This window comes from Myodes glareolus, chromosome 24 (assembly GCF_982192425.1).
Source record: "Myodes glareolus chromosome 24, mMyoGla1.1, whole genome shotgun sequence".
In the NCBI taxonomy this organism is placed as follows: Eukaryota; Metazoa; Chordata; class Mammalia; order Rodentia; family Cricetidae; genus Myodes; species Myodes glareolus.
The window spans coordinates 546,852-572,168 of record NC_142049.1 but is presented as its reverse complement, the minus strand read 5'-3'; the positions used below and the strand labels follow the sequence as shown (position 1 = coordinate 572,168).

At 44.0% G+C, this 25,317-nt stretch overlaps 1 protein-coding gene and 1 long non-coding RNA gene across 4 annotated transcripts; one reads left to right on the top strand and one right to left on the bottom strand.

Moving 5' to 3' along the window:
• Positions 1–3,089: 3,089 nt before the first annotated feature.
• Positions 3,090–10,419, bottom strand: LOC146889849 (uncharacterized). Its single transcript, XR_014999553.2, has 2 exons — positions 10,229–10,419; positions 3,090–7,319 (listed from the first exon to the last, which is right to left on the bottom strand). It is a non-coding gene; the product is annotated as an uncharacterized LOC146889849 (long non-coding RNA).
• Positions 8,708–16,008, top strand: Kcne3 (potassium voltage-gated channel subfamily E regulatory subunit 3). 3 transcript variants are annotated; one of them, XM_048435033.3, is made up of 4 exons: positions 8,775–8,845; positions 8,927–8,989; positions 12,135–12,275; positions 14,267–16,008. In XM_048435033.3, the coding sequence occupies exon 4, from the start codon at positions 14,307–14,309 to the stop codon at positions 14,622–14,624; it is 318 nt and encodes a 105-aa protein (XP_048290990.3). In that variant the 5' UTR covers positions 8,775–8,845; positions 8,927–8,989; positions 12,135–12,275; positions 14,267–14,306; the 3' UTR covers positions 14,625–16,008. The 3 variants fall into 3 exon arrangements, with proteins under 3 accessions (XP_048290989.3, XP_048290990.3, XP_048290991.3); XM_048435032.3 differs by lacking the exon at positions 8,927–8,989 and having other exon boundaries at positions 8,708–8,845; XM_048435034.3 differs by lacking the exons at positions 8,775–8,845; positions 8,927–8,989 and adding an exon at positions 9,015–9,339.
• Positions 16,009–25,317: the final 9,309 nt, after the last annotated feature.

The window sequence follows — 25,317 nt, the reverse complement described above, 5'->3', positions numbered from 1 at the left end:
CTCCTGGAAAGAAGCTGTGACTGCAAAGGCCAGACAACAGATTAAATATCAATGATGTGTAGATGTTGGGGTGTTGGAAGACCAGACCCTGATGGCAGTTTGTCTTGAGTTAGCTTTAGCCCCCTAAAGAGCCATTCCTTGCCCATCTCTGTGTTGGACTGAGCAATCTATGACTGGTAGATAAAACCACACACAACTTCATTGCAAACAGGTTTTAACTTAAAACCCTATTCCCCACAGGCCATATGAATGGTATTGGATAGCATCTGGGGCCTATAGCTGTGACACCCCATGTTTCTTGGTGTGTTGCTCTGGTGTTTCTTGATTAATGGTTTTCTTTGTTCTGTTACAGTAAGAACTTCATGAGACTACTTGCATGTTGGAACGTGGAATTCGAGGTGACTTAGATCTGTGTTCCCAGGTCATGGTCACTCATATTTGGCGCTAGAATAAACTGTCATCCCCCTGCATTGAGAGCACTGACACCCGTGGGGAACCCAGGTAGCCTTCTCCCTGCTATTGTTTGCCGTGTGCTTCAGTCCAACTTTCTCTGTTTCCCAGCCCACATCAGAGGACTACGTGACTGCTGGGCTGGAGTAAGGGTTGAGCAGGCCAGTGGGTGCCAGACTTCCAGGTTCTAGAGATATTGATGGACAGAAGGCAGTGGATGAGAACCAGGTTTGGGGAGGAAGATGCTAAGTTAAGGTTGTTGTTGTTGTTTTGTTTTTGTTTTGATTGTTTTTATAGGAAAAAAAAAGGTTTGTTGTAGCTCACAGTTCAAAGGTAGAACCAACATGATGGATTAGTCAAGGTGGAAGACGTGCAATGCAGCCGTCCACATCACACCCACAGCCAGGAAGCAGGAAATGATAAATGCAAGCTGCTGCTGCTGAGTTCTTTATCTCATGGGTAAAAATATAAAATCAACTCTTGAGAAGACTGACTGATTACCTTCTTTCTATATCAATTAAGAATTAATTTTGTACTACAAGCACTTACTGAACTGGACTATGGCAATATTTTCCCAGTGTTATAAGTTCTTTCATTTAATCTTTACAATAACCCTGTACATTTCAGTTCAGTTAATGCATAGTATAGTTTGGTAGAAAAAACCATGAGTTAATTGAACTACTCACCCACTAGCTCACACTTGTGAAGACCTATGATGGCCAGTGTAAACTGTCAACTAGACAGGATCTAGAATAACTTGGGAGAACGTACTGAACTGAAGTGGGAATATCTGTCACAGTGATACCCTTCACTGCCTGGGACTCTGGACTCTGTAACCAAGTTAAGTTGTTGATGGGTCCAGTTTGAGACAGTCACGGGAGATGGACATGGAGAAATCTCAGAGACAGCTGGATATATGGATCTGTGGTGCATGGGTGTGGTGAGCCCTAGGAGAGAGAAGAAGGCTGTGATAGATGAGACACGGGCTGAAGAGGAGCAGGTGGAGGAGACTGACAAGAAGGTGGTACGGAAATGGTACAGGCTGTAGCAAAAAATAACGCTTCTTTTGTTTTCCCAGTAGACTGTCAATACAGGACAATGTTATGGGTGGGAAACAAAGGTAGGATGGGGCTGGAGAGATGGCTCAGCAGCTAAGAGCATGTATTGCTCTTGTAGAGAACCGAGGTTCAGTTCCCAACATCCACATGGTGATTCACAACCACCTGTTCTTCACCTGAACTTCAGTTCAGGGGATCCAACACCCTTTTCTGAGCTCCTTGGGCACTGGACAAATGTGCATGCGTGCACACACACACACACACACACACACACACACACACACACTTATTTATATGCATGAAACAAAACAAATAGGTTTCTAAAACATGCCACTGAGAAGCTAAGTGTTTTGAATGAGATCATACAGTTGGTCAGGGTAGAAGGCTGGTCTCTAAAGGGAATGGGGCTTCTGTCCTGAAGGAAAGGAGCCTCCAACAGCAGGTGGGTAGAGCCAGGGAGGGTAGGGGACAGAACACAAGAGTTTAGTGGAGGTTGGACCCATGTCATCATGTCAGGCCACTGGTGCAGATTCCTGGCTCTCCTTCCTGACAGGACAGATCTCACCTCCGGTTTCCCACTGGGGACCTTCCTTCAGGAAGGAAGCTGAGCAAGAGGAAGATATGTAGCACCCTGGCCTCCCCCTGGAGAAAGCCCCCTCTTGTTTGTTCAGAAGCTTTTCCTCATGCGTAAACAGATTGTCCAGGGTCTGGTGGGCCAGTGCTGAGAGTACGGACGTGACTGACTGCAGTTAATGGTCTAGAATCTTGTTCCCTCAATGAGGATGGCCAGGAAACCAGACAGAACCAGCTTTGGGAGCATGGCCAGGTGTACCTTGCTGCATACAAAAGTTTTTCTTAAAGTTTAGCATCAGTTTTCCATGTTGTTATATGGTCTTTATAATTAACATATTTTTGTTTGTCTGTTTTGTTGTTTGTTTTTCAGACCTCAATATGCAGCCCAGACTGGTCTTAAACTCAATGCAGTTCTCCTGCCTAAGTTCCCAAAGTACTGGGATTGTGAGTGTTTACAACTTGGCCTGTGATTTGTGTTTTTGAATGATTTAATTTTGTTTTACTAAAAACTTGTATTGTTTTTGTTTGTTTGCCCAAGTTTGCCATGTAGCAGCAGATGAACTTGAACTCCTGGTGCTTCTGCCTTCACCTCCCAAGTGCTTGGATTACAGGAGTCTGCCACCAGGTCTGGCCTTCATCATTTAATAATGCATATACACAGAATAAAAATTTAAATAGTGCATGTATGCAGAATAAAAATTTAAGGGTATAGCATGTGGAAATGTAGGAGTTGTTCCAGTCCCTTACCCCTGCAACCCTGGCCTCCTTCCCTGGAAACTTACAGGACAGTATGTTTTGCTTATATGTTTTAGAATATTTGTGTGTGTGTGTAAATGTATGTATATATGTGTGCATGCATGTGTAAATGAATGCACATATGTGTTTATGCACACCCTTTCTCACATAGTAGCATTATCGTGTGCTAGCCCTCTGCTTTGGATGTTGCTTCAGATCAGCACATGTTACACCCAGCCCGTTATGTGTCATGGGGAAGGAGAGAGACAACACTTATGAGTTCCAAAGATTTATTAAATTACTACATAAGCGGGTCATTGATCGATCAGGGCTGCAGTACAAGCAAGGACTTGGGAGCCTCATTTCTCCTGAGCAGGGGCAGAAGTGGAATTTTTAAGCATAACATTTATCGCCAAGTTACAGTTACAATTTTTCACCAGTCAGGATTAGAGATTAAGGGTTTCCTTGAATGTTACATCATTGTCAACCAATATACAATGCAAGCCTCTCAGTCCAACCAATCAACTTCATTTGTTCCTTCTATTCTTGGGAACAACCATAATGTTTCCAGAGAACTAAAGATGTATGACAGCTATTTCTACGGTTTAGGGAGGAGGTTGGTCAGCTTCTCTAGGGCTGGGGAGCCTGAATTTTATTTCACCCTGCAGGTAAAAGGGAGGTTGAAGTAAAAATGGCAGTACTCAGGACAAGGTGCTTTGGCCTACTCCCTTCCCATAAAGAACATTTCACTCTGTTGAAGGACTATTCAGTAGTCCACGGAATGATTTTCTGTGCCCTTGTTTATTTAACTAGCTCCTAGCGGAGACATGAAGGTTGTTACTAATCTTTTGCTTTTGAAAACAAGGCTGTGGGGCTGGGGTTATCACTCAGTTGGTAGAATGCTTGCCTGGAGTGCACGAAACTCTGTTCATTACCCACCTCTGCAGGAAATCAGGTGTGGTGGGGTGTGTTTGTAATCCTCATTTAGGAGATGAAGGCAGGAGAATCAGAAGTTCAGTATCACCCTCCAATACAAGTTCAAGGCCATCCTGGGCTATGTGAGTCTGTGTCATAAAAAACAAAAAAACAAAAACGAAGAGACACTAAACTAAGGTCATAGTGTTTTATTTTTCAAATTCCCAGAACTATGAACTTCTCTATATGAAAGACCAATTTGGGTAGCTTGCTTGTTTTGTTGTTTGTTTGTTTGAGCAGTATTACTATGTAGCTGTGCCTGCCTTTGCCTCCTGAGTGCTGAGACTAAAGGAACGTGCCACCATGCCCCTGCCTTCTGCTTTTGTTTTATTTCTGCATTGCTAGCACAGAGGAGGAAGTGGCGGTTTAATAGCTTGCATGATGAGCCTTCGCATTTGTCCTTCTGCTGATACATATCAGTGTTCAGTCTGTGGAATGGGCTTCCCAGCCTTACTCACATACCCCCAGATCTTCCTGAGCCGGCCCTTTGGCCGTTTCTGTTAGCACGCGATGGAGTCTAGGGCCTTATTCATGGTAAACAAACGTTCCACACAAAGCTCAACCCCATCAGCCCTTCGCCTTTCAATTTGTCAGGGTCTCATGTAGCCCAGGACCAGACCTTAAATTGATCCTCTTGCCTCTATATCCCAGGTGCTGGATTACAGGTCAACAATTATGCCTAGCCTAGCAGGCTCACACACATATACATAAATTTATCTTATTACTATTGTTGCTGTTGTTGTTATTGGCTTTTTGAGACATAGTTTCATTATAGCCTTGGCTAGACTGGAGCTTGCTATGTAGATCAGGCTGGCCTTCAGCTCATAAAATTGTCCTACCGCTGCCCCCCAAGTGCTAGGATTAAAGTTGTAAACCACTATGCCCAGGCAAACACATAAATTTAAAAAGTAATAAATCTTTAGCCGGACGGTGGTGGTGCACGCCTTTATTCCCCGCACTCGGGAGACAGAGACAGGCAGATCTCTATGAGTTTGAGGCCAGCCTGGTCTACAAAAGCTAGTTCCAGACAGGCGGTGGTGGCACACGCCTTTAATCCCAGCACTTGGGAGGCAGAGGCAGGTGGATCTCTGTGAGTTCAAGACCAGCCTGGTCTACAAGAGCTAGTTCCAGGACAGACTCCAAAGCTATAGAGAAACCCTGTCTCAAAAAACAAAGAGCTAGTTCCAGGACAGGCACCAAACTATACAGAGAAAACCTATTTTAAAAAACCAAAATAAAACAAAAATAAAAGCAATAAATCTTTTAAAAAGAAAAATCATTTTTTAACCTAAACTGAAATCTGTTACCAACTTTGTCATACTTGGGCCCTACTACAATGTCGCTCCAGAGGCCTTTCTTGGACATAACCCTCATGTCTCCTGGTGACCCTGACCACACTACGCCATAGTTCCTTGTCTATGTGTCCAACACCATCCAGACTGTGAACTCTCCAGCCAGCATGGTAGCTGCGCACCCGTGGTTTCATTCCTAGCCCAGGGCTTGTGCAGAGGTGGTGTCCAGAAATGGTCTGCAAAATCAGAAAGCAGATTAATTCTCAGTTGGGTTATTCCCAAGCAAAGCACTCCTGATTCTTCTTATTTTCATGTAGGACGATTTCTAGACCCCATGGCACCCCTCAGTAGGCTTCCATTGGCCAATGTGTCCTCAATCTGTGTTGACCGCAATGGACGATAAGAGAGGTTTATCAGCCTCTCCTGTACTCCAAGAGTACAGAGGTGGGTCAGGCCCAGCCCTTTCTAGGAGTCACAGTGTTGTAGCAGAGACACATCTGTAGACAAAATGAGCAATCAAGTGTTAAGTGGCCTGGAAGTTGTGTGAACAGAAACAGCCAGAATGTAGATGAAGTGATAAATAGGCAGAAGTGGGTGAGAAAGCTTCGAGGTGAGCCTGAATGTTTTAGAATTCTGGGTCACAAACAATTCTGCTTATAATAGCGCCAATCCAAGAGACTATTTTAAACTACATGTGTTGTAATCCCAACATCAAGAGGAGGAACAAGAGCATTGCTACAAGTTTGTCTGCTCTGCGAAGTAAGTTCTAGCCAGCCACGGTTAAATAGTGAGACTATGTTGGAACACACCTTTAATATCAGCACCCAGGGAGGAGAGGCAGGTGGAACTCTGTGAGTTCAAGGCCAATATGCGGAGTGAATTGAAATCACGTCTCAAAAAAGAGGGAAGAAATTAGGATAGGGAGGAAGGAAGGAAAGAAGGAAAAGGAAAGGAAAGAAAAGGAAAGGAAAATAGTGAGACTATGTCTTAAAACAGTGAAGTCTGGGCTAGGTGTCAGGCGTAATTATCAGGGTCTCAAATAAAGGCATCAGGATTAGCTCCTTCTTCTACTCTTACCTCAGCTTACCTTGGAACTGGCTTCATGCCATCCTGCTAAGGATACACTTTATATAACCTAATAGTTAAGCCCCCCACTTTCCTAATGCATCTCTTCATGTATGACCCCTTTGTGATCAGGTCCTTGTCTGAAGGCCCTTTTCTGAGAGATCCAAATTCACTTCTGACACTCCATCAAGTAGGAAAACCTCAGTCAGGACCAGCGTTTTGGTTTTTAGTTGCCTTGTGCAGGCTAAAAAATATTGAAAAACTCCAAAGCACCACCCCTCCTTTCAGAAGTTGCGGGTCTAGTGGAGAAACCCATAATGATTCCTCCGTAAGTATGCTGGCTAGTTTTATGTTGACTTGACACAAGCTAGAGTCATCTGAGAGGAGGGAGTCTCAGTTGAGGAAATGTCTCCATAAGATGGACTGTAGGCAAGCCCGTAAGACATTTTAATTAGTGATTGTGGGTGGAGCCATCCCCAGGTTAGTGGTCTTGAGTTCTATAAGAAAGCAGGCTAAGCAAGCCATGAGGAGCAAGCCAGTAAGCAGCACCCCTCCATGGCTTCTGCATCAGCTCCTGCCTCCAGGTTTGTGCCCTGTTTAAGTTCCTGTCCTGACTTCCTTCAGTGATGAACAGAAATCTGAACACATAAGACAAATAAATTCTTTCTTCTCCAAGGTGCTTTGGTCATCACAGCAAGAATAATCCTAAATCCTTGGGGTGCTTTTCAAGCCGTGCCTTCTTTTGCTTCTCAGAACCCTCTGAGATTTGCAGAACCAAGATTCCTGTTTGGCAGGTAGTGATCCTGAAGCGTAAAGTAATTTGGCCCAGGTCCCAGAGCCAATGATGTCCTCAGCTGGCTTTTCCCTCCATTGCACCAAAGGCTTCACTGTCTAGGAGACTTCTAGACTCCAAAGAATTGGGAGATTCTGCCTGACTGAGTTCAGATGTGCTCCAGGAAAGACAGCCACATCTGTTGCTTGTCTCCCAAACACCTGATGATTCTTGAGGGGGTGACCTGAAGCACCTGAAGAAACAAACACCGCACTTATGATCCAGGGGCTCCCGCATTATCACCCTTAGACTGGAGGCCGCCCCAACCAGGTCGATTTTCCATCAGTTTGGAGATTTGAGAAGTCAGGAAAATTCTTCTCACATCAGAAGGCACTGCCCCTAAGAAGAGGGAGTTTAATCAGAGTGATATTGCAAGGAAAGGGAGTCAACAAATAAGGCAGATAATCATAACCCAGAATGGGAAGTATAGGGTTAAAGGGAACAACAGGTGTTCTTAGCTGCTGAACCATCTTTTCCACCCTTTGTGGGTTTTTTGTTTGTTTGTTTGTTGTCTATGTGCTTATTTTGCCTGCATATATGTCTGTGCACCAATTGTATGTCCAGTGCCCTCAAGGCTAGTGTTAAGCATCACTGGGAGTTTTGTTTATTAAAATGCTGATTTTTGGGCCTTCTGGAAGGAGCCTGCAGTCTACCTTACTGAAACCAGCACTCCCTTGGTTTGTAGGCTGGAAACTAAGAGAGCATACCTAGGTGGCCAGGTGCCTTCTCTGAGAAGTGGTCTCCAGCTTAGGGAGGAATGGTTGGATAGAAGCATATGGCACAGAAACAACACAGCAATGATGTGTTTTGAAGATTAGAAATTATGCCCAAGATGCCTACCACACGACAGGTACACCCCCTCCCCGTACATCCTAAGCACTTCTTAGATAATCATATGCTGAAATTCTGTGATTGAAATTACGTTCCTCGGAAACACTGCAGTAGATCTTTGCAAAGGTGTGAGGGAGCTCATCTGAACGTGTTGTGTGGCCTCCGCTGGTAAAGAGAGCTTGAATAAGTGGTCCCTAAGTTCCTGAGAGGCTGGTCCCTGTTTCTGTCATCTTCCTGTTGATGGCCTCCTGGCCCCCATTTCTCGGCTTCCCTGGGCTTCTTCTCTTTAACGTAGCCTGTAACATCATCAGAAACAGTTTGAATGAGGACCCAGTGATCTGGGGCAGACAGCCGTTAAGATGTGACTGGATGCAAGTTGATGGGGAACATGAGGGTCTACTGAAGGAGGAGGCTCCTGCTGGAGTGTAATGAATTGTTAGTTTGCACTCTGACTAACTTGCTTGATAAGTATAGATAAGTCACACACACCCCCGCCCCGCGCACCCCAATTTGGGCATCTGCAAACTGCAAAACAGGGTTTGTGTTAGGATCACACATTTTTTCCCCTGGCTATTACTGTTTTAGTATTTTGGATCCCTAGAGCACGCCTGACCCTCCCGTAAGCCTGTGAAGGAATGGTGATAACCAGCTGTGAGGAAACCAAGGCCCCAGAGCCACACAACCACACAGATGCCGCACCCAACTCCACTAATTGCCAGTGCTTGGTCTCGGTTTCTGGAGATCAGCTTTTTGCTAGGTTGGCTAAGACATAGCGACACAAACTGTGAGATCGAGAAAAATTTGGTCTCAGGTCCAGGAAGCAGGCGGTTCCCCACAACCGGGTGAGGCCAAGGAGCTGGGCGGAGGCGCCCGAAGCTAGCCAGCAGTGAAGCTGGTGTGCTAGCACAGGGCGGGGCCGGAGGAGGGGACAAGCTGGGAAGGGAATAGGGGATCGAGAGCTGTGCAGAGCTGTGACGGCAAGGAGCGCTGCTGGGCATCATTGCAGCGCTCACAGGGAAAGATCGCAGAGGCAGGTAAGGCGCACGCACAGGGTTGGAGAAGTACAGGGGTTCCCGTCTCTTTGACGAGGGTCCAGTATGTGTTTTTCTTGACAGGGAGGACCCGGTTTGGGGTGCTACTAAAATACCCGAGTGGATCCTTCCCAGAGAGAAGAGCAGGTATTCCCCAGCAACACAAGTAGATGAGAGTTTAGCTGATCGTGGAAATCGTGGGAGGCTCGCACGAGTCCTCCCAGTACTCCATTCAGGCAGCAAAAGCTCCTTCCTGCCTGCAGAGAGGCAAGAGAACACCTACAGGTCTGCAGGAGGTACTCGCGGAAGCAACATTCCAGGAGTCAGTCTTGCTCGACCAAAGCCACGGGCTCTGCAGAACTAACTGCCTTGCCCATTCTACTCCACTGTGACTAATCTGCGACCAGTTCTAGGAAAGCGCGGGACTCCCAAAGCAACTTCTGTGGCTAGTAGCAGATCTAGGTTGGAAGGCGGGCGTCTTGGTTTCTAGTTTTCAGGTAGTGTAAACCTGTACCGGTCAACCATAGCTCTGTGACTCGGGCTTTCTTTTTTTTAAAGTCCCCACCTGGAGAATGGGTTGCATGCTCCAGTTGTTTCACATAAACCCACATTAGGGCACAGGGGAGGTCTCTTATCTCAGCCAGCTTGCAAAGCCCAGGTGGCAATTCCTCCTGATTCCTGCTTCCTAAGCCTCATTCATTTGCATGTGAGGAAACTGAGGCTCCTATCCAGGGTCACACCGGAGGCGGGGGTGGGGGTGCAAATTTAATTAGAACTAGTGTTTCTTCGCCCCTAGCCCAGTACTCTCTCTAGCCCAGTACTCTATTTCACGTGCTAATATGGAATAAATGCATGCTCTCTGGCACTCAGTCACTTTGTCAATGCCAAATGAAGGGTTGCTGTGCTGGAAATGTTAAAAACTGCTTTTAAAGTCTGTTAACGCTCTAAGATGAAAACCAACAAGCAACACTTTCTTCACACTTCTCAAGGCACATTCCTATCTGTAGTGTGGGGGTGCTTGAAGTAGCTTCTAAGAGGGAGGCCAGACAAGACCAAGAACCCCCAGTCTACACGTGCTACACATACTGGATCAGTAGGGGGCAGAAATCCAGCTCTCCTCGTTGTCACACTGTGGGAGTGCCACTTCTAAACTGCAAGGGCGACAGAATTCACCAGAGAAGGTGGGAGACAATGAAGGAGGCCCATGGTCAGAGGTTCACGAGAATAAGAAGCCCCTGATTTCTGTGGAGGGTGGGAGGGCCACGGCAGGGAGTGGCACACGGGGTGGGGGACTGTTCGTGGTAATAAGGGATGAATTTATTATATATAAGATGTGGAGACAGCAGGGGAACCATGTGAGCAGCCTTTCCAGCAATGTTCTCTTACCTTTGCTGCTTCCAAAACGCTTCCCCATCTATTGTCTCTTCCAGTGTTCATGAGGTAAGCCTGGCACGGGTAATTGCCCCCATCTTACAGATGCCGTTCAGAGGAAATAAACGCAGTATTCAAGTTCACACAGCCAGACACAGGCCAAGGCTGGGCTCATGAAAGGCTCCCTTGAAAGGCAAGATCACAGGCTGACTGGGACTGTGTACGGTTTGTGGGTGTGGATGGCCACACCTAGGTACACAGGGAAGAGTGTTGCAAAACCATTTACTGATGTTTGGGGGCCAAGAATGTTTGCCCTTTGGATAAACGGGCTCAGATCAGACGCAGGAAGTGCCTGGGCTTCCAAAGAAGGCTCACGGTTTCCCTTGCCTGCTCCATGCCACCTGATCAAGGAGCCTCTCCTTTCCCTAAGCCAGCCTGTCTTGATCCAGCTTAGAGTTGTTACTTCTTTGTTTTTCTCTGAAAGCATTGAACGCTGTTTTCAGGAATCTGTTGGGAGGAGAGCTAAGGGGTGGGGTGGGGTGGGGGGCTCTCTAATAGAAGAAGTATTGGTTCACTTGTTCTCTTGTTCTTTAGTGTTTACTATGTAAACAGGCCTGGAGAAAAAAGAAATGCATGAGGCCCAGCTCCCTGCCTGGCAATCTCCAAAGACATGTGCATGAACACACTGGGTCCACATGTGCAATCCCCCACAATGGCTGAGGAGTAGGGTTTTCTTTCTTTCTTTCCTTCCTTCCTTCCTTCCTTCCTTCCTTCCTTCCTTCCTTCCTTCCTTTTTTTTCCCTCTGTAGCAGGGTTTTCTAATGAGGCTGTTTTCAAAGCCCTTTGGTAACAACAAGAGAAACTAACTAGTTATTGAGTGGAAGAGGGGCAGGTGTCTTGGGAAAGGATGAATGGATGAGTTTGCTGAGCGGATGGAACATGCCAAGGAACTCCTACTTAAGAAAACAGTATAAACAAGGGCAAGAGACATGAAGTGCAGGCAATGTCTACTGAGTTCATGGCCCGGAGCTCACTGCCATGGGCACAGACTGAGAGAGCCACAGGGAGGTGGAGCCAGTGGCAGGGTCTCATCCACAGGAGTCTGATAATCATTAGTTCTTTCTAGCTTGCTCAAGAGAGTATGTAATATGGCTTCTGTGTTCCTCCCGTCAGAACTCCAAATGTTCCGCGAGGCTCTGAGGGGAGGGTCTGACAAGGGAAAGGTTGCTTTCCTTTCCACTCCACTCAGTGAATTCCACCCTGTCCTTCACTTTCCCCTTATTCCCATTTCCCACACAATCTGTCTCTTTCTCGGTGTAAACCACCCACGCAGATAGGATGCTGGGAGGAGAAGAGTACAAGTCAATCAGTTGGCCCTCAGTTTACCTAGGCTGAAATGTCAGGTGTAAGTCAATCCAGAGACTCAGGAATATCTTAACCCACTAGAAAGACTGCAGCCTTCTCCGTCTCGGGCTTTGAATGCCTCTTGAAGTCTCCCAGAGGCTGCACTCCACTTATTTCTATGAAACTCAGCTCATTCTCTTGTGTTCTAGAAAACTTCTGCTAAGGCTCCAGCACCCTGGAAAAAGAGAAGATTTTTAGGTTGCACCATTGGCTGGTCCACGAGTTGAATATGGGATTCCCACAAAGTCACCCAGTTAAAGTGTTATGAACCTGGGACTGAGAGACAACAATCAGATGTCCCTTGGCCATCACACAGTTCCTGTAGCTACAGCTCTAGGCTGGCCTTGGCTAGCTGTTGTAGGAAGGGGAGAGGAGTGGTAGGGATGGGGCCAGAACCCACAGAAAGATGATTGTACAACTCTCAAGAACTGACCTTGGGGGATCCACCCTTGGTTCTGAGGTTTGTGTGACTGGTTCCTTTCTCTTCCGCCTCTCCTGCCTCTTCCCCAATTTCTAGCTCTCAGCTTTCCTGTCAACACCAAGACTCTGGCTGTATCCAGATGCACCCTGGGAAGGTCAAGGAACTGAGGAGTCTTGGGACATCCACAAGGAGATTTGCAAAGATGTCTCAGAGCCAGCGGAGTTTCTGTACTGTTTGGTGAGTTCTCCGGATTTGTGATACCTTCACTGTGCCCCACCAATCAAAACCCCTTTCCAAGGAAAGATACCCAAGAAAACTGACCAGGAACAGAGAGATTTCACCTCTGCTGTATGAATGATTAGGATTTAAAAACTGAGTGTGTCACACAAACCTCAGAACCAAGGGTGGATCCCCCAAGGTCAGTTCCTGAGAGTTGTACAATCATCTTTCTGTGGGTTCTCAAAATGAAAAACACATTAATCCTCTTTAATGCAATACAAGAATGCATACTTACAGTAAGTTTGGGAAGCATAACAACCTTATTAGTTATAGTTAAAAATGCATAACTCCATAAGTCTGCCCTCTTAACCATATGAGTACATAACTAAGTAGTGTTACCAGTCTTCACAGTGCCATGGCATAAATCTCTAGAACTTTGCATCCTGCACTAGAAACTTTACACTTGGTGTTCAACAACTCCCACTGATGATCTTTTTGATAGATAAGGAAGCCATAACCATCCTGGAATCCTTCTGAGTGAGCTTGTCTAGATCCATGCTGGTTGTCTGTGTCTGTCTGTAAATTTGTCTGGGGCTTTTCCTCCTTCAACCTTCATGTTAGTCATCTGTCCCTGCTCCCACTTTGTCACGCTTTCTACCCTGGTGCAGGACTCAACACCCTGTTTCCAAACATCCTTGTCACTGACCTACCTCAACTCTCACCCCTACCAGGTCATAGCAGCTACACAATTATTGATCTGCCCATTTTACCCTCTTAAAATGCAATGGTTTCTTTAAAGCCAACTACAGGATCAAGTTCCAGCACACAGCATGGCACTCTGGTGATTTGGCCCCATGGATTTCTTCTGTCCCTCATTCTGTCCCCTCCTTCTGCCCATCTTCCATTCCAACATCTTTATGTGATCTTCTGTTCTTCTAGACACTTTCTGTACTGTCTTGTTGATGTACCATTGTTCATATCTTTCCTGTCCTTGCCTTCTCTATCTCTTAGAATGATTCAAAGTCCAGTTCAAACCACTCCATCCCATTGAACATTCCCTAAGCTTAATGAATGTTAATCACTTTAAGTAGCCCTTTTACATAGCTCCTGTGTGGTCACCTGTATCACGTTAGGGTGAGTACTGGGTTTGAGCTTTCTCTAGGCCCCAGCACAGACCCTAGTCTGAGAAAATAATGATTGACTGAGTGACTCAGTGAGTCATTAATTTCACTGTGATGTTCCTGCTTGCCACTGGCCCATATGGAAGAAAACTCAGTTTTCTTCCCTCTTACATCCTAATTCAGAAATCTATGTTCTTTTCATCCAGACAAGGGCACAGTGGATGACAGAGAACCCCAAAGGTCTTTCATAGAATGTAGGCTCATCCTGGGTGGCAGTATGGTGCTGTTATATTATTTAGATTCTGTTCCCCTAGTTCTTCGTAGAGCTGTCATGAATATTTATCATGGTGAGAACTACCTTTTCCCAGGGAACAGACCCAGTAGGTAAAGCCATGTTTGATACATATAGGTAATAATAATGTTTCCTGACAGTTCTGCCTTGGTGAACTATTTGACCTATTAAGGAGTCCTGAAAAAAGACTGCTTACTACTCCCTGATCATGAACAAGCTACTTATTTGTTTGGGGCCTCAGTTTCCCTGTGCATAAAGTAGAAGGAGCTAGATTAAATAACCTCTAAAGTTCTTGTCGCCTGGTCTAGTTGATTTATACAATCCAAGAAAAAGAGAGAGTAATATGGTTCTCAGTGGCCAGAAAAGGCTCTTTTCCACACACACTGTGGGATGTGTCTGTCAGGGCTCACGTACAGCAGCGAGGAAAGCAGATATAGCCCTTCCCATCTCTCAGCCCGAGGCTTAGCAGAGAAGACAGATGAGCAGATTGGGGAAGAGTCATGGTATTGGGTCTCAAGCCTAGGTCTGCAAAATGGGGAAGTCATTCAAGCTGTTGGTTTCAGAACCACCCCTTCCCTTTCTCCCCTCACCATCAGATCACGTTCCAGTTCTTCCTGTACCTCAATCTCTGTTGCTATGGAGACTTCCAATGGGACCGAGACTTGGTACAAAAGTCTCCATGCTGTGCTGAAAGCTCTGAACGCCACCCTCCACAGTCACTTGCTCTGCCGTCCTGGGCCAGGGCCAGGACCTGGGCCAGACAATCAAACTGAAGAACGTCGAGCTAGCCTTCCTGGCCGTAATGACAACTCCTACATGTATATTCTCTTTGTCATGTTCCTATTTGCTGTCACCGTGGGCAGTCTCATTCTGGGATACACCCGTTCTCGCAAAGTAGACAAACGTAGTGACCCCTATCATGTGTACATCAAGAACCGCGTGTCTATGATCTGATGTGAGGTGCCCAAGATTGACAGAAGAGTCCATCCGATGCCTGAGGATTGTCTTCTTGGGCCCCCAGAACTCAACTCTGGACCCTCTCAAGCCTTAGTGTCTCTATCTATACGAGATCAACAAGAAATTGGTAAGAGAGATTGTCGATGGAACCAGAAAGGAGGAGTTGGTAGGCCTGGCCTTGTGGATATGACATTTTTTTTCCAGACAAAGATAGGCATTATATACTAAGAGCCCATGAACAAATACATAGAAGTATGGACAACCGGTGAGTAGGAGAACAGGAAGAGGAAGGGAAATGGAGCAGAAGACGCTCTGGAAACATAATCTTTTAATGTGTGATCTTCAAACATGAGAAACCTTGATAAAAACCAGATAATACTACTTGTTTGTGTTAATTCATGTTTTATTTCTTTAAACATACAACACACACGGATTTTGCCTCATCTGCCAACAAAGCAGAACAGGTGCCTTGACTGGAATCCAGGAACTCTTGTCTTTTTGTCTAAGACTTTTCAGTGATACATGGAGTAAGATCCCGGCCCAAAGAACTCAAGGTGGAACACGGTAGTGCATACCTGTAATCCTAGTGTTCAAGAGACCCAGTAGGGAGGATCATTTGAGTTCAGGAGTTCAAGACCAGCCTGGGCAAGCCCTATCTTGGTAGAGAGTTGGGGAAGGGGTAGTAAGAAATATCTTACTTTTACAAATATTACCAAAAACATGCCACTGTGTTAATATATTGCTCAAGCACTTCGAAGATCTTGACAGAGACTGTGCAAAGGGCAGCGTTCTGAGCATTATATTCACTAGTAACATGGTCATGTGTCCAATGCCAGGAGCTTCACTGCCTCGGGTGTAGCTTCTTCTACTCCGAATTCTGTGAGAAATGTTCTAACACCAACTTCAAGTTTGTTCCCAGGGAATTACTTTTATACCTAGGAGATGACCCTGTTAAATGATACAGTGTGTAAAAGGCTTGGTTCAATGGGAAATCCAATGGGCATCTTACTTTTAAGATTGTTATAACTTTATCTGGTTGGAAGCTTTTCGTGTTTGTTAACCTGACACAATCTAGAGTCATCTGGAAACCTCAGCTGAGAAAATGCCCCCATTAGACTGGCCTATAGGTAAGCCTGCAGGCTATTTTCTTGATTGATGATTGGTGTGAAAGGGCCCAGGCCACTGTGAGTAGTGTCATCCTTGGGCAGTGGTCCTAGGTTTACAGGAAAGCAAATTGAACAAGCCAGATGGAGGGAGCCAGCATGTAGCTCTCCCCATAGATTCTGCTTTGGTTCCTACCTCCAGGTTCCTGACCCAACTTCCCTCAGTGATGGATAATGACCTGAAAGATGCAAGACAAAATAAACCCTTTCACCCCCAAGTTTCTTTTGGTTATGATGTTTATCACAGCACTAAAAACCCTAACTAAAACAGCTGGGTACTTCTCCTTTTGGTTCTTTCATTTTTCTCTTTAGTGTAATGAAATAAACTTCAAAGTTTAATATAATAGGCTTATCAGTTATGCCCTTACCTTCACCACATTAGGCTGAAGCACATAAAAGTGCTAATTATATCAGTCAAAAGCAGGTGACTATCAGTCATTTCACAGGGTTCTACCTAATTTATATACCATGGTGAGTGAATTCTTCACCAGCGATTCTGAAGCCACCCATTGCTGTCTGATTTTCATCTGAGGGATCCCCGTGCGCTTCCCAGAAGGCCCCATGGAAACGTACATGTTTGTATTCAGCAACCCCTCACAGGATTTTGATAGCAATTATCTCAATGGCGTAGAATTATAGATGATTTTCCCTTCCCATTTTAGCAGTGTGTGTGATACTTGACTTATATGACCTGACATATTATGCCTGCATTATAAAGGGCAGGAAAACTGCTTCTCCTAGTAAAACCAAGTATTTCTCAGCTAAAAGCACCGACTGCTCTTGCAGAGGATCCAGGTTTGCTTTCCCAGCTCCATGTGGCTCACAATAATCTGATTCCTGTTGTAACGGATCCAATGCCCTCTTCTGGCCTCTGAAAGTCCAAGGCATGCTTAAGATACACGGACAGACAGACATGCAGGCAAACATTCATACACATAAAATAAAAATGAATAAATCTTTAAAAACAATGAAATGCTTCTATGTTTATTGAATGGATGCTCAAAAGAGCATGTGTTGGATGAGCAGTTATGTCAGACCTCTACAAAAACGTTGAAGTCCGTGCCTTGAGCACCTTTTTATCTTTTCATGAGGGGAAAGAGGCGACTTAAGAACACATGACAAGGCAAGACAGCAGATTCTGGAGTCTATAGTCACTGGGACTCCAGAGTCTCTCTCCTCTAAACACCCACGTAAATGGTGGACTGCAATAGTGGAGTGCCGTGTTGAGTGGTCAGGTGAAAGAGGACAGAAGTGTTTTTGAGAAATGAGGTTAACTTGATCTGCAGGGTTTAAAGAACGGGAGAACTGGAACTGAGCTCTGAAGCGTAGGATAAATCGGCAGAGCGAATGGAGAAAATGAGACCAGGGGAGCTTGGAGCAGAGACTTTCAAAGACGCTGTCCTTGGAAACCGGGGAAGAGGAGCAGAAGCTGCCCCTGTGTGGCTGCTCTTTGACTCCGTCCCATCTGTGGAAGAGGCTCAGCACACACTTACACTCATCAGGAGACTTAACTCTAATTCCTTTACTTGCAAATTTAACATGAGCACAGCTCATAGTTCAAACAGAAGCTGCAGAGACCAAGGCAACTGTAGAGATCTCAGGAGCAGGAACTCGTCTGAATTCACAGTGGGTTTCACTACTGATAGTTGGTAGTAGAAACTCTAGAATTTCAAACGTCAGATTCAACATTCTAATATCCTCTGATGAAGGTTTTACTTTCAGTACACACACACCCCATCAGATGGACCCCAGACCAACTGTGAGGGAGCTGTCTCAATCGGGAGACATCACTCGGATCTTTGCATCTGTTTTGCCCTCTGCTGGTCAAACCTCAGAACATGGCCTTGATTCTCATAGCAAAATTTCAGTCTCATTTCTTCACCAGATATTTATTGTGTACATACCTTACAGTAAGCATCGCGTAGGCGTGATTGTCACACATAAGTGAGTAAAACAATGCCTCAGGGCATTTGTTATACATAAGGCACTGCCTTATGAATGTATTCACCTTTAACATCGTCACAGTGATATAACGTAGCAGGTATTTCCTATAATCATTTCAGAAAAGTTCACTTAATTTTGACACATAGTGACTTCGGAACAAACCAGTCCGTTATGCCTGTGGTGTGCACAGGACAGAGCTGAAATTCCCTGGAACTAAATGAGAATGTAATTTGGAAAATAAGAGTAACGGTTTGACACCAGTGATGCTAAATTTACAAGAAAGAGCACCCAAGACAATTGTTTAGTGGTGAGGAATGCTTGGCAGGAATAATGTACAAGGGACAGAACAAAGCAGACAGGGAAAGGAAAAGAGTCTAACAAGGTGTGTGCCAGGTTGTGTCTAGCCTTGGTCTGATACACAGGGAGCCCTCATATGTGGCTAGGACATACACTATATGGGAGAACTCAACTCCTTTAAGGTGAGGAAACATTTTGTACCCCTAAACTAGTGAGTCCATCATTGTGAGTAACCCTGCTCAGATGGGAAAGACTAGAAGAGGAGGCAAAGGGGTTCTGGTTGATGAAGGACTGAATCACAATTAATAAAAATCCAGAGACAGAAATTGGGGTTCAACCTGAAGGTCAGAAAAAGCAAAACAGCCAGTAACTGGCTCTTACCTCTACCTGAGTCTGAAATGGTGATTCTGCCTCAGAATGAGACTGTGAGTGAGAGCTGTCTCCTCCTGTCGTATATCTCTCTCTAGTGCTGGAATTAAAGGTGTGCACCACTACCGCCCGGTTTCTATGGCACTAACAATCTCATTTCGAGAATTCCTGGAGGCAGATCACCATTTTGGACTGAGATAGAGGTAAGAGACAGTGACTGACTGTTTTGCTTTTCAGACCTTCAGGTTGAACCCCAATATCTGTCTCTGGGCTTTTATTAGTCGTGCTACAAATGACAATTCTGTGGAGAAGGCCGGCAGCCACAGTTGCCAGGCAGTGGTGGCACACGCCTTTAATTCCAGCACTCGGGAAGCAGAAGCAGGCAGATCTCTGTGAGTTCGAGGCTAGCCTGGTCTACGAGAGCTAGTTCCAGGACAGGCTCCAAAGCTACAGAGAAACCCTGTCTTGAAAAACCAAAAAAGAAAAAAAGAAAATTTAAGAAAAGAAAAAAGAAATCTCATTTCTTAGTAAGGAGAAACTGAAGATAGAAGTCTAGGACCAGAGGTTTACTTGTAAAGCACACTTGGCAAAAGCTACATATATTTCGTTTGCTCAGGTCCATTCATGAGGGCTTAGCCCACAGCAGGCTGCAAGGGAAGCTGGCACACAAGGTCTATCTGGCTTCTCACATCTCAGCCAATGTCTATGTCATAGCTTGGTGGACAGCTAGTAGTGTTGAGTCCACCCTTCTCTCTCCTGATATAACTGGTCAAGATCAAAATACTTATAACACTGCTAGAAAGAAATGCTGCTACCTTCATTGGATCTTCTCAGGAGGGCAAGTATGGAAACTTTAGGCGCATAAATAACCACGTCTGTCTTGTGAATGTGGCTGCGTGACTTTTGATCTTCCCCCCGACGGCACCATCGAGTCTGGTCTCTGTTCTCACGGGGGTGGTCATATTAACATAGCAGGGTAGGCACAGGAGACATAGACAAAGCAAGGCTTTCAGAGCCAGCCCTCTATTGAAAAGATTCTTCTTCCAAGTGCTACCGAGAATTCCGAACATGATCTGCCTGATGAAACCAGAGAACCCATCTGTAGCAATGGTTAACCCGTGACAGAGAGTGAGCCCTGTGGCTAAGCGAGTTAGAAGCAAGTCAAAAGGGAAGGAAGGGGGAAGAAAGCTAGTGTTAGAGGAACAACAGCATCCTTTGCTACACACTGCCGTGAGCCAAACTGCTGAAGCCAGTGATGAGCTGATATAAATAAGATGCTCTGATCTCATCCCTTCATCTTGGGACAACACTGAGCTACCATCTCAGTTCCAGAATGCCCGGGTCAGCTGAGGCTTCCGTTGCAACCATACTATGCATTAGCTTTGCCCTCTGCCCACTCCTGCTTCCTTAATTCTTTACCCCCAATCTTCTCAGAGTCTTCCACCAAAAAACCTCTGTGCCTAACTCCGCTTCTAAGGAATCAGTTTCTCCTCAAGAACTGCATTGACACTGAGCCCATTCTTCTGTCCTGACAGACACCAGGAATGGGATGGTGAAAGAGGAGGAGGCAGTTACTGGTTGTAGTATACTAAAATAAAAGGAAAATCAAGACTAGCAAAGCTAACTATTGACTAGAAAGAGCTAGCCACTAGATGGCGCAGCATTACGCCTCTACAGCTCCTCCACAGCATAGACTGTTCCCTTAAATACGGTAGACACTCGTCACGACTATCTCTAGTTGACTCATTGTTTTCTTCCTTCCTTCACATAATACGTGGAGTCCTCCCTCTCTACTTCCCACTTGCACGATGATCTGACATAACAGGATCAATTGGGAAATACGGTGGCTCAAGGAAGGTAGCCGTGGGAACCATCCCAGAAGATGAAGAGTTTGAGAAATTTATAAAACTGAGTCGAACATAAAAAGAATTATTCTCCTATTTGGAAAATCATTTAGTCTTTGGAAAATTGGAGAGCTTTCTTTACCGCAGGGGGAAATACTCGAAGGTCTTTTTTCCATTTTATAAATTTCTAAAGGAATAGGGTTTGATTGTCTAGGGGAGGAACAGCACTACAGACTACGGGGAAGATAGTTGGGTTCTACAAGCCTTGGAAGATGGAAGGGTAACGGGGGCCTGTGTTTGGCCTTCTCTCAGTCCCTGCTCAGTCACTGTGGCAGTGATGAGTGCAAGGTCACCGGAGGATTGAACACCAGGCTAAATGAGCAGCTGGAGGCTGGATCTTTCTGCCTGGTCCATTCCTGCCTGGACAATGAGTATCTTCAATGTAACATCAGTGGACTGAACACAGTCCTCCAGGTTTTTCAGGGCACACTGGAGGTGAAGCTAAATTTAATTTCACCTCTGAATTTTAAAAAAGTTAGGTCAGGTGGTGGGGTGCACACCTTAATCCCAGCACTCAGGAGAGAGAGGCAGGCGGGTCTCTGTGAATTTGAGGCCAGCCTGGTCTACAGAGTGAGTTCCAGGGCAGCCAGGGATACACAGTGAAACCCTGTCTCGAAAGAAAAAAAAAGTTAGTTGGATTTTTCCCTTTTATTGAAAATAGATTTTTTTAAACATACTATATCCTGATTAAGGTTTTTCCTTCCTCTATTCATCCCACATCCCCTCCCATCTGGATCCTCTCCCCTTCTGTCTCTCACTATAAAAGAACAGGCTTTTAAAAGATAATATTAAAAATATAACAAAATATAATAAGACAAAACGAAAACTATCACACCCAAATTGAACAAAAACAAAACAAGCAAACAGAAGGGAAAGAACCCAAGGAAAGGCACAAGAAACAGAGACCCACTCTTATGAACACTCAGGAATCCCATAAAAACACTAAATTTGAAGCCATAGCATGTACAAAGAACCTGGTATAGATCTGTGCATGCTGCTTTGGTCTCTGGGAGTCCATGTGAGTTTTGATCATGTTGATTTAGAGGACCTTGATTTCTTGGTGTCCTCCATCCCCTCTGGCCTTTATGTACTTATGGCTTTCTATTCCATAGGGTTCCCTGAGCCTTGGGAGGGATCTGATGCAGACATCTCATTTAGGGCTGAGTGTCCCAAGGTCTCTCACTCTCTGTATAGTATTTGGCTGAGGAGGAAAAACATTCTCTGATGATGGCTGAATAAGACACTAATCTATGACTACAGCTGACTACCATTAAGGAGTCATTTTACACTGTGGGGTTTTTGTTTGTTGTTTGTTCTTTTAGGACAGTAGTATTTGGTTTCCCCTAGGTCTCTGGGTTATCTAGTTTTAGGTTCTTGGTCACCCAAGCACTGTTGAGTTTGAGTTCCATTTGTTGGAGTGGGCTCAAAGTCAAACCAGATATTGGTTGGTTACTCCCACAAGTTTTGTGCCACCATTGCCCTAGCATGTCTTACAGGCAGGACATAGTAGATCAAAGGGTTGATGGCTGGGTTGGTGTTTATACTTATCTTAGGGTTGTATGTAGAGTACTTTCCTGTACCAAAGATGCCAGACTATAGGGGTGAAGGCTCAATGTCGGCACCAGCTTGATTTCTCCATGTTCAATGAGCTGTGTAGGTGTTGTTTTCAGCAATGGAGCCTTGCTGTCAGTTTGTGGAGAGCAACTTATAGTCTTGGCAACAGCGTGGGTTAGTTATAACTCAATCCCAATTAGAAGCTTTGTTTGATACCAAGAGATGGCCAGTTTGGGCTCTGTCTCTCCTGTTTTGGTGATTTTATTTAGAAAGCTTCATATGTACATACATTTTAGGAAGTTTATAGTGTATTAGGTTTCCTCACTACCTCTCAGATGCTTCTTACTTTTAGCTGTCTCTCTTGGTGTTTTCTCCTGTGTCCCCTTCTCTTTTGCCCCTCCCCACATGATCTCCCTTTTAAACCACCAACACCATTCCATTCATCCATAACTCCCTATCTATTGTATTTCCCTTTCCCAGGGGATCTGTCTGTTCTCCCTAGTCCCTTATTCTACACCTAATCTCTGCGGTTCTATAGACTGGAGTTTGGTTATCATTGACTTAACAGCTCACATTCATTTGTAATCACACACATGCCATATTTGTCTTTCTGGGTCAGAGTTATCTCACTCAGGGTGATTTTTTTCTAGTTTAATTCATTTACCTGAGAATTTTACAATTTCATTGTTTGTTTGTTTGTTTGTTTGTTTTGGTTTTTTGAGACAGGGTTTCTCTGTATCTTTGGAGTCTGTCCTAGAACTTGCTCCATAGACGAGGCTGGCCTAAAACTCACAGAGATCTGCCTGCCTGTGCTTTCCAAGTGCTGGGATTAAAGGTATGCACCACCACTGCCTGGCTACAATTTCAGTTTTTAAATGTATAAATGTACCACATTTTCATTATCCATTCTTCTGTTGAAGGATGTCTAGGTTGTTTCTGACTATTATGAATAGAACAGCAATGAACACGGCTGAGCAAGTGTCTCTGTGAGAGGATGAATCATCCTTTGGGTATATGGCCAAGAGTGGTACAGCTGGATCTTAACATAGATTCAGTCTCATCTTCCGGAGGAACTGCCACACTGTTTTCCACAGTGGATATACAAGTTTACACTCCTACCAGCAATGGACGAGTGATCCCCATAGTCTACATCCTTGCGAGCATGAGCTGTCACTTGTTTTATTGATCTTAGCTATTCTTACAGGTGCATGTCTATGATGATTATGGATGTTGAACATTTCTTTAAGTATTTATCAGCCATATGGGTTATCAACCATTTGTTGAAGATGCTTTCTTTTTTCCATTGTGTATTTCTGCTTCTTTATCAAAAATTAGGTGTCTATAGTTGTGTGGATTTATGTCTGGGTCTTCAATTCAATTCCATCTATCAATGTGTCTGCTTTTTGTGACAATATAATACATAGTTTTTATTACTATAGCTCTGTAGTACAACTTGAATTCAAGAATGGTGGTATCTCTAGCAGCTATTTTATTCTTTTGATGCTGATTGCATTTAATCAGTAGATTGCTATGGTAATTTTTACTATGTTAACTCTACTAATCCATGGGCATGAGAGCTCTTTCCATTTTCTGGAAAGATCTTTTCCAATGTTTTAAAGCTTTTACCATATAAGAATTTCACTTGTTTGGTTAAAGTTGCCATAAGATATTTTATATTATTTAAGGCTATTGTGAGAGGTGTTGATTTCTTATGCCTTTCTCAGTTCATTTGTCATTTGTGTATAGGAGGACTATTGATTTTTGTGAGTTAATTTTATATTAAGCTACTTTTCTGAAAAGTGTTTATCAGCTATAGGACTTTCTCAGAAGACTTTTCAGGGCACTTATTTATACTAATATATCATCTGCAAATAAAGATACTTTGACTTCTTCCTTTCCAATTTGTAGCTCTTTGATCTCCTTCGGTAGTCTTATTGTTCTAGCTAAGACTTCAAGTACTATATTGAATAGGTATTGAGTGGACAGCCTTTTTTTTCCCCCTGATTTTAGGGAATTGCTTTGAGTTTCTCTCCATTTAAATTGGTGTTGGCTATGGGTTTGCCATAAACTTCCTTTATTATCTTGAGGTTTGTCCCTTGTATCCCTAATCTCTCCAGACTTTTATCGTGAAGGGGTGTTGGATTTTGGCAAAGACCTTTTCTGCATCTATTGAGATGATCACATGTTTTTGTCTTCCGGTTTGTTTATATGGTGGCTTACACTTATCAGTTTATGTATGTTGAGCCATCCGTGAATCTCTGGGACGAAGTGTATTTGATTGCATAGATTATCTTTTTTGATGTGTTTTTGAATTCAGTTATCAAGTGGTTTTTGAGAATTTTTATATCTGTGTTCAAAAGGAAATTTGACCTGTAACTCTCTTTTTTTGTTAGGTCTTTGTGTGGTTTTGGGATAAGGGTTAACTGTGGTCTCATAAAATGAGTTCGGTAGTGTTCCTTATATTTTGTGGACTAATTTGAGAAGTATTGGCATTAACTCTCCTTTAATGCCTGGTAGAATTCTGCTCTAAAATCATCTATTCCTGAGATCCTTTTGATTTTGAGACTTTTAAAGACTGCTTCTATTTCACAAGGAGTTATAGGTCTATTTAAATTGTTTATATGATCTTGATTTAACTTTGGTAAGTGGTGTATACTGAGAAAATGATCTATTTCCTTTAGATATAAAATTTGCTTGAGTACAGTTTTTTTGGGGGGGGGTTGGTTGTTGTTGTTGTTTTAAAGAATGTCCTTATGATTCCCTGGATTTCCTCAGTTTCTGTTGTTACATCATCCCTTTCACTACTAATTTTGTTAATTTGGATATTCGCTCTCCACATTTTAGTTAGTTTGGATAAGGGTTTATAGATTATATTGATTATCTCACAGAACAAACTCATTGTTCTATTGATTTTTTGTCTATTTTTTTGTTTTGTTTTTACTTCATTATTTTCAGCTTTGAGTTTGATGATGTCTTGCTGTCTACTCTGTTAGGGTATGATTTCTTCTTGTTGTAGAACTTTCAGGTGTACTGTTAAGTTACTAGTATGAGATCTCTCCATTTTTCTTCTGTGGTTCTTAGTGTTATGAATTTGACCCTTAGAACTGCCTTCATTACATCCTATAAGTCAGAATATATTGTGTATTCATTTTCATTTAATTCTGGAATGTCTTTAATTTCTTTCTTTCTTTCTGTCTTTCTTTCTTTCTTTCTTTCTTTCTTTCTTTCTTGACCCACTTTTCATTAAGTGGTAAGTTGTTCAGTTTCCATGAGTTTGTAAGCTTCCTGTTGTTTTTTTATACACAGCTTTAACCAATAGTGGTCAGATAACATGCAGGATGTTATTTCAATTATCTTGTATCTGTTGAGATTTGCCTTGTGTCTGAGTATGTGGTCAGCTTTGGAGAAAGTTCTGTGAGGTGCTGAGAAGAAGATATATTCTTTTGTGTTTGGGTGAAA